This window comes from Papaver somniferum, chromosome 6 (assembly GCF_003573695.1).
Source record: "Papaver somniferum cultivar HN1 chromosome 6, ASM357369v1, whole genome shotgun sequence".
Taxonomy (NCBI): Eukaryota; Viridiplantae; Streptophyta; class Magnoliopsida; order Ranunculales; family Papaveraceae; genus Papaver; species Papaver somniferum.
Window position 1 is genome coordinate 96,333,143 of NC_039363.1, and position 9,285 is coordinate 96,342,427.

Here is a 9,285-nt window from a genome sequence, read left to right on the forward strand (position 1 = left end):
AGTCTGTGGATGCGAGGTTGGTTTGATCTTGTACCCGCCCATACCCTCCCATGTGCAGCCCTAATATTATCACTACATCGGCATTTCTGGAATAAGTTTGACTTTTTTGTTGCAACAGAAAGATAATGTTTGCTGATGACAAATTTGTATTTCTTTATCGACATCAGACCCCCAACTTGCATCGCAACTTTTCTCTTTCCCTTTTCTCAGCCTTGCACTTTATTTCTTCATGCACATACGAAAATCATGAGAGAACTACACGTGTTTTCATAGGTGGAACATGCCGTGGAAGCTTGTTTTCTCCCCGTAAAAACAGAACTCCATTATTTTTCTTTTAAGTGCCACTCTAATCCCTACCACCACCCTCCGTCAGAAACATTTCCCTCTCTCCGTCCCTCTTCTCTGAAACTGAAATATCAAGCTATTAATGGAGTTGGTGAAGCTTTTTGGTTGTTGAGTTGGGTTTATGAGTGTGAGTCTGTTAGGGTTTTAGAGTGTTTCAAGAATTGAATTTGGGAATGGCGGTAGAGTATACTTGTTGTGAGGCAGGGTTTTTCCTTCACATTCTGATAATAACAGTTTTAGTTTTGTTTGCTGGAATGATGTCTGGACTTACTCTTGGTTTAATGTCGATGAGTTTGGTTGATCTTGAAGTTCTTGCAAAGTCCGGTACACCAATTGATCGGAAGCATGCCGGTACGTTTATTTACTCTCTCTCTTTTTTTTCTTCTTTCTTTCTTTTCTTTCCACTGCTATATTCTTCACATTTTGCATCTTTTCATGGAATTCTTTAACAATTTTGGGTTGATGGAGGTCAATTATGTGATTCTATTCTTGTCATTGATTCGCATATTATTCCTGGGGCTGTATTCGCCCAAGGATGCAGAACAAATTGGGCAACTGGGATTCCATACACCATAACTTATAAGGTTCTACATGTGGTGCTTTAGAGAAGTAGCAATTTGTAGTCTCAACAATGCAGTTAAGGTTGTGTGAGTACTCAGTAGGTCTTCTACTTTTTCAAGCAATAATTCGAGCAGGGAAATTAGAGGAATAGAGTAAATATGCCCTTATTTGGAGCTCAGATTGAGTTCTTGACTTCTTTTCAAGTCAATTTTACCTAAATAATAGAAGAGGGGCAGATAATTTGTCCACATCAAATTGTGTATGGTCTAGGAGGCAAAGATTCCCATCATAGATTATCACCATGTTAACGTTAAAATTGAAAACGTTGTAAATCGTCTACTTACGGGTTATATGTTTTTTGAATCAAATGTCATCATCCACGCGAACCACTTGATCATTTCCAAGTTAGCCCTGTTATATGTTGGAAACTCCATTTCTAAGGCTGAGCAGCGAAGTACCACTACTGTGTAACTGTTACATGTATTTGTAGAATATGCTTTTGTCTGTACTTTTTATGGTACTCATGTCGTACGATATATCATGTGATATGAGATGAGACAATAACTATATCTTAATGTGGCCTTATGAAGTTACAATATATGATATATATCTTAATGTAGCTGCATGTACTAACAGTTTTGGCGACCTGTTTCCACCAGCGAAGATATTACCAGTGGTCAAAAGACAGCATTTGCTGTTATGCACCCTACTGATTTGCAATGCTGCTGCCATGGAGGTAAAGTCTCTTCAGGAATATTTATTAATAATTTTTGTAACACGTTTCCAGGTGAGGCTAACTTTCTATTGAATTCCCATTTTTTCACCAGGCGCTGCCCATTTTCCTTGATAGTCTCATTACGGCTTGGGGAGCTATACTGATTTCAGTGACCTTGATACTTTTGTTCGGAGAGGTTAGCAACTCATGGTTGATGTTTAAGTTATGTTCAATCAGATGTCCATTCTTAATCATCTTGTCGACAATTGTTTGATTTAAACACCATCTGAAAAAATGATGCATACTATTTTAATTTAATTTATCTTGATGCATGCTAATTGGTTCTCTGTACACTTCCAGATTATACCCCAATCTATCTGTTCTCGACATGGTTTGGCAATTGGAGCTGCTGTGGCTCCAGTTGTCCGAGTACTAGTTTGGATCTGCTTTCCGGTTGCATATCCAATTAGCAAGGTAATTCTCGATGTACTGGCACTGGGGTTCTCTTTCTTATATTACTTTAATTTGTTTTGTTTTACATATGCTATGATAGTTCTCATGACCGTTAACATGCTGTTCTTTCCAGCTGTTGGACTTTCTACTGGGGGATCGACATGTCGCTCTTTTTCGTAGAGCTGAGTTGAAAACACTAGTGGGCTTCCATGGTAACGAGGTAAGTTTCTCTTTAACAAATCCTGTTTTGATTATAAACGAACAAAATTCTTGATGGTTCGCCATTTCCCTATGGCTAGATTTCATCCTGTCTATGTTTATCTGATATTTGTTGCTTGGTTAGTCTTAAGTTCACACAATATCATACTGTTACGCTGTTGTGACTCTGCTCTTGGTAACAGGCGGGAAAGGGTGGGGAGCTGACCCACGACGAAACAACGATCATTGCAGGAGCACTAGAGCTCACAGAGAAAACAGCCAGTGACGCCATGACTCCTATTTCCGAAGCATTTGTTATTGATATTAATGCAAAGCTTGATAGGTAGACTACTACTTTGTAGTGCAAGTAACAATCTTATCATTTTTACATGGTTCAAGCTTTGTTTCATGGCATCATGTGATTCTTGTAATTTCAGGAATCTGATGAAGCTAATACTGGACAAAGGTCACAGCAGACTACCTGTCTATTATGAACAGCCTACAAACATAATCGGACTTGTTTTGGTAAATTTTCTTTTGTGCACTTTATTGCCTTGGAAACTAGCTCTTCTTTTCCAATTTATTGCTGAACATTTTAACTTGGGCAAAAGCCATATTGCCAATCCTTAACTTAATACTTCCCCTTCTGAAATGTAGGTAAAGAATTTACTAACCATCCATCCCGGGGATGAGGTACCTGTTAAGAATGTCACAATTCGCAAGATTCCAAGGTATGTTGTTTTGGTAATAATCCACTTCGTCGTTCTTTAGGTTGAGGGAGTTCACTTGATAATGTTTTGATCTCCTTTTTAGTTCATTTTGGTAGGCTTACTCTTCTATGTGAATAAGTGCATGAAAAGATATATAAGTAGCTCTCTTAGCTTTCGTCATTTTTGAGTATATGCCAAGTGAGGATGCAAATTATAAAATGTAATGAGGTTTCCATTTGGCTCCATCACGACTCATTTGAGCTGTGTCATTGAATGTTTCCAATAATTACCTACTCTGAGCCAGATTCCAATAGTAACTGCTCGACTGAAAATGGGTCACGACTAGTAGTTAATATTAATGTTTTTAAACGTGGTTCATGTGCTAGGGTACCGGAGAATATGCCTTTGTATGATATCTTAAATGAGTTTCAGAAAGGGCATAGCCACATGGCTGTCGTCATAAGGCACCACAACAAATCGACGACACCAGAAAGCAAGATTCTGGCTGATGGTAAGCACTAATTTGGTAATCTTCTTTTTTTTTTTTTTTTTTTTTTCCCACTCTGAATTTCTCAAGTTTTTAGTTAATTTCTTTTTATATGATTTTCCTTTCTGTTTTGCTGTTTACAAGCTTATAAAGACTCAGTGAGGGTGGACATTGATGGGGAGCAGACGCAACAGGAGAAAACTTTGAAGAAACAGGTATCGTTGCAAAGGTGGAAAAGCTTTCCCTATAATGGCAAAGACAAAGACAATTCAAACAAGGGAACACTGAGGACTATGAGGAGCAAGAAGTTCGCGAGAGATATCGATGCGGATGTATTGCAGATTGATGACAACCCACTTCCCAAACTCAGTGAGGAAGAGGAGGCTGTTGGCATTATAACCATGGAAGATCTCATTGAAGAGCTACTCCAGGTATTTGAACACAGTATTGAAAGCATTTTTTTTAAAAGGAAAAAACTTAGTTTCTTGGGACATCTTTGTAGAGCTAACTAAGATGAAATGTTGTTTTGAAATCCATAGGAGGAGATATTCGACGAGACGGATCATCATGACGAGAATTCGTAACACGTATGCATTCGATAGCTGTAAGTAAGATGGTTTCCGTAACAAAACACTAGAACATTGATCCCTGATGTATTATTAAGAATCATAAATGCAGAGAATCATAGTTTTGTTGTAGTAGTTGTGCCTAAATACTTCCGGACACATAGAAAAAGATACTTCTAATCTTCAATAGAGTTTCCAAATTACCCTTTATTTTCAACCAATGATGCATTTTTATTTTTATCTTGACATGCATTCATCCTTGCACAATCAACACATAAAGATGATTACATTTTTATTTTTATGTGTTGACTGCATTTTTATGCAGTCAACACATAAAGATGGAAATAAGATGAGTACAAATAATCAATGCTTAAAACGGAAAATGATTCCCCCGTCTACTTTGCCCTTGTGATGACTATATGAGTGAGTTCCACAAGTGCCTGTCTGGATATTATGACGGTATCATCCTCGCTATGAGGAAGAGAGTCAATGGCTGAGGCTGCTAAGTTGGCGTGCTCTATTGCTAGCTCTGTAGCTCTTTGTATTCCACGACTCTTCCCAAGGTAATCAAGGGCAAGATCAACATTTGCAGGGTTGTCGAAGCCGCAATTGATAACTTCTTGTAGTTGCGGAAATTCTTCAATAGCAAACAATATCGGAGCTGTTATAATCCCATGATGGATGTCAGAAAGGGAACCCTTTCCGAGAGAAGCTGATGACCCTGTGAAATCGAGAATGTCGTCAATCAATTGAAATGCTAACCCCAGATTTCTGCCATAATTATAAGCTGACACTGCAACTTCAGTTTCCTGGTCTGCCAACAGAGCGATTGCTTTGCAGCTGTTCGCAATCAGTGAGGCTGTCTTGTAAAAAGTCTTCTTCATATATTGATCCATGCTGCAGCGTTGTTCTGATGTACTGGACATTTGCATTATTTCACCAGTTACAAGATGTTCCACAACCGTTGAAATTAAGGTTACAACCTCAGTGTTTTCTAAAGAGGCTAGTGACACACAAGCTCGAGAAAGCAGAAAATCTCCTGCCAGCACAGACAGCTTGTTCCCCATACAGTAATTAAGGGAAGGAACACCACGCCTTGTATTAGCATCGTCTAGGACATCATCGTGAAGAAGACTTGCAACATGGATCATCTCGGTGATCTCTGCAACACGCTGATGTCGTGTACGTAGCGCACTAAAAGCATTGGCCGCAGCATCAGGAATGGACCCAGGTAGTGACACATTCAGTGCTGATGCCATCAACAACAAAATCGTGGACGAAACCTCTTTCCTTCCACTCCCATCTCAAAGAAATATTCTGAAGCTAAGTAAAGCTGAGGGACCTCTTGAGCAACCACCATATCCCGTAAATGATTACCGATATGACAAAGTTCATCAGCAACAAGAGAAAATGGGTCCACTTGTCCCTCGACCAAAAATCTCCTACCCTGCTCAACTTGATATCGCTTTCCCTCTAATCCTGAGAATGAACCTCTTTGATTCAGTAAACCAGAATTCTGGCAGACATTTTGTATTGATTCTACAAGGCTAAGTGTCTTTGTTGCATTTGGATCATTATTATTGATCTTACTCTTTAGCGTACTCAAAATATCATAGAATGAACCATAAACATCAGACATAGATTTCAATTCGTCAATAACTTTTGCACAAAGACGGATGACATGCCTTATTTTCACGCCTCCTCTGAAAACTTCAATGTTGTTGTAACACAAAGCCAGCGATCCAATGGAAATGATCTGAGGAATAGCACAGAACCGCAGTGCACCAGGATCCTGCAAAGCAGACATGTACTCTAGACAACTCTCTGCATGGGATAATGCATCTGTGACCATATCATTCAAGCAGCATACAGCTTTTTCCGAGTTTTCTTCGGATGCCAAGTCCCCAAGTTCATCAACATACTTGCTCCAAATTTGCCGAGGCCAGTACATGGGTGCTTTCGGTATCCTATTCATATCCTCCATAAAATCTTGAATAATATGCTGTTTCTGAATCATTAACCCCGCAGAGTTGGAGAGATGATCTCGAGCCACGTCCTTCAATTTTGAGGTAGGAAAATATTTCGACATTTCTACACAAACAATGCCGTTTACAATGTGACAGTACTCGTTGTAATCATCAACTGTTTCTACTTCTTTAAGTACAAATTTTGCCATTCCAGCTCCCATCCTTTTCGTCATTTCTACAATTACCTCCTGAGAGTCTTCTTGAAGCTCTGACAATGCGGTTGAAACGTGATGATATTGGTCCATCAGATCTTTGTGGTGATTCTTGGTACCACATGACAGATGCAGATCTCTATCATATATGTGAAGATGGAAGTTTTCAAGAATAGGCACCTTAACATCAGAAGGTATGTTCATGTCATCCTCAACCGTATCAAGTGCCCTGAGAACCAGATGAAGAATGCAGAACGTATTACGAACCTCTGGACCTAAGCATTGGTGAAGAGCGATGTCCGTAACGGGAGAATCTTTCTGACAAAAGGAATAGCAATAGGCCCAATGAGGTCCAGCTGGGATTTGTTTCTTGACATTTCTTGCAGCAATGAGTTGCATAAGTGGGGAAAAATCGAACTCTCTCCCTTCTGCCATGTTAAAATTCTTCTTTGTGTAACGGATCTGTTGCTGTAATTGATGTTTACTTGAGATGAAGAGAAGAAGAGACTGAGAAGAAAACTGGCAAGGAGGAAACAAGAGATTCACTACTTGGATCTGTTCTTGATATCTTCCCTTTCATGGAATCTTTCCATTGATTTTCACGCTCTGTTTAAATTTCTGTCTCTACAAGTGAACTTCTAGTGCCACTGCAATTTGTTTAATGAGAGTAGTTGAGTTCTTCTTTCCCATCACATGCTTTTTTAATTTTGTCTTTCTTGATGTTAGCTATTAGCTTAAGTATATCTTTCTAATGAGATTGCTAAACTTAAATTTCTCACTCATATACCAGCATACGACCACACGGCCACACTAACAAGCACTTGTGGATAATCCCAAGCTATGAATCAGGTTTCACTCCCAAATTTGCCACGGCTCCCAGATGTGCCAAAATAAGTCTTGTGCCCCAAAAAATTTCAACGTGACTCCATATTCAGGAGCGTGATTTTTTTTATTTTTTTCAAAGGTATCACCGGGGCCGGCTCAACCTCATCTTTTACTCTTAAGTGGCATACTTTATTTATTTTCTTTGTAAAAATAGATTAAGAAATATTGCAACTAAATGTATCCAAATACTTTAAAAAAACTACAACTTAGTCGATTATATATAAAAAAATAAAATAATAATTGGTAAAGTATTTCGAACACAAAGAATTATACTTAAGAGAGAGATTACATCATATTTAGAAGCATGTGTTTTAAAATAAATTATATTCTTTCGACAAACAAATATGGTTAAAAGGATTGATATTAACAAAACAACACGACAACAAATAAGTATCAAAAAAAACTGATTGAGTAATATGATTCCATATACAAATTTGCCGAAACTTATTAACAAAATTGATGAAAAAATTTAACCTTTATAAAAGATTAAATTAATGATCCAAACAAAAGATAAATCTAAAAGCCCTAGATAATAATACCCATTGTAGTCTGCATTTGTACCTATATTACGTTTAACCAAAATAAGAAAGCAATAATACATTTTGATTAAAAAATGACATGAAAACAACCATAAGGTAGCATAACATTACCTTTAATCTTATTTGACTTATGCTAGTCATTTAACCCGAAACCAAATCTATATGTTTTTAGATTGCGTTCGACTTCCCATATTCTTTCTTCAGCTTTTTACACTATAATACCTTCTTAGAATATTTTCATTCTTTCCCGTTACCAAATTCTATCCATGTTTACACTGTGTTTTTGTTGTAGATGTTCATTGCGTTAACATCTTACGTTCTTGTTCTTTCTTTTTTTACTTTTTGTTCATCTTTGTAATAATATTTCCCGAATTCTTATATTTACTCTTTAGATCCATGATATGAGATTCATGTTCATGCTCGCTATATATATATCTTATTGGTTACTTGTTTTCCTAGGAACCAAATCACTTCTCGCTATATATATCTTATATGGAAAACAAAAATTATCTATTTTTTAAATGCTGCAAAGATGTCTTTGTAATTCACTTGCATCTGAATCTTGTCTGAGAGTTTTCCCCAACAAATAAGCTTCGAGCATTTTACTGTCACACGTTAATGGATGAGTTGTAGATTTTTTCCCTGCATTGTTGATTTCGTCAGTGTCATCAAATTATAAAAATTTGATAAACGTGACGCTGTTCCACTCTTTTCCTAATTTTTGATATTGTTTAATCTTTGAACAAACATGGTAATGCATCGGTTGTTCAAATGGAGTAGTCATATATGTAAAATAAAATTGCTAAATTTAAAGACATGATTTTCCAAAAACTGAAAATATGATGAAGCTGCAGTTCACAGTGCCTTATCTAATCTACCACTACCCATATTTTGTTGGTTATATTGCAAATCCATGGTATTTTCCATTCTACAATAAAATATTGTTATCTGAATTATATGTTGTGGTTTTTATATTAAATTAAAAGTTGCGAGAATTTCGTAAAAAAATATATTAAAGAGTAATAGATGGTTTGATAATAACCACAAATTATGATAAGTATTACCGTGAAAGAAATAATCCTTAGTATTAATCAGTACGTCTTAATATTGTGTCGTAGCATTACCACTTCATCGTTTTTTTTTGTTGCCTCATTCATCAAGTTATGATGGTAAAATCAATGCACAAATTACGACTTTGTATTATTTAGAGTTATTTGGAGGTTTGCACGTTTATTTTGCATGCATGATCACCTTATACAATTTTTTTTCTTTATGTCCGGGTTGTTTCGGTTGAAATATGATATATTACTCATGGAATGCACCATATCTATTAAAAAATATGTATATAAAATGTATAGTTTATCTTTCTTAAAATCAATTACCTTTCATTTCAACAACCCTTATTGAGGTTGCAATTACAATGTCCTCGTCTTCTCTATTGCCATTAATTTCATATGTGATTCAATTGATTAAATAACTATGTAGGATTATTTTTATTGCTTGCCTCTTTCATCTTGTATCACAACATTTTGACTTTAGGTTTCATACCCCTTTTTAGCATTTAAGTTTAACTTTTTAGATTCAGATCAATTTTCCTCTCACATCTGCAATAATATAATTTTAGTTATTTTTCTAATTCGGACAATA

The 9,285-nt window shown here is 36.6% G+C and overlaps 1 protein-coding gene and 1 pseudogene across 2 annotated transcripts; one reads left to right on the forward strand and one right to left on the reverse strand.

The window, feature by feature from the left end:
• The first annotated feature begins 350 nt into the window (after positions 1 to 350).
• Positions 351 to 4,245, forward strand: LOC113285929 (DUF21 domain-containing protein At2g14520-like). Of its 2 annotated transcripts, none has more exons than XM_026534664.1 (11): positions 351 to 696; positions 1,566 to 1,642; positions 1,734 to 1,817; positions 1,982 to 2,095; positions 2,208 to 2,294; positions 2,476 to 2,615; positions 2,710 to 2,797; positions 2,930 to 3,003; positions 3,369 to 3,493; positions 3,614 to 3,900; positions 4,009 to 4,245. In XM_026534664.1, exons 1-11 carry the CDS (start codon positions 519 to 521, stop codon positions 4,051 to 4,053), a joined length of 1,299 nt encoding a protein of 432 aa, XP_026390449.1. In that variant the 5' UTR covers positions 351 to 518; the 3' UTR covers positions 4,054 to 4,245. The 2 variants fall into 2 exon arrangements, with proteins under 2 accessions (XP_026390449.1, XP_026390450.1); XM_026534665.1 differs by lacking the exon at positions 351 to 696 and adding an exon at positions 1,368 to 1,373 and having other exon boundaries at positions 1,543 to 1,642.
• A 121-nt stretch (positions 4,246 to 4,366) lies between these two features.
• LOC113291155 lies at positions 4,367 to 6,649 on the reverse strand (annotated as a pseudogene).
• Positions 6,650 to 9,285: the final 2,636 nt, after the last annotated feature.

Coding starts and splice junctions, on each gene's coding strand:
- LOC113285929 (XM_026534664.1), top strand. CDS start 519: ATGGCGGTAGAGTATACTTGTTGTGAGGCAGGGTTTTTCCTTCACATT. Junction 1,818..1,981: donor TGATACTTTTGTTCGGAGAG/GTTAGCAACTCA, acceptor GTACACTTCCAG/ATTATACCCCAATCTATCTG. Junction 3,494..3,613: donor AAGCAAGATTCTGGCTGATG/GTAAGCACTAAT, acceptor GCTGTTTACAAG/CTTATAAAGACTCAGTGAGG.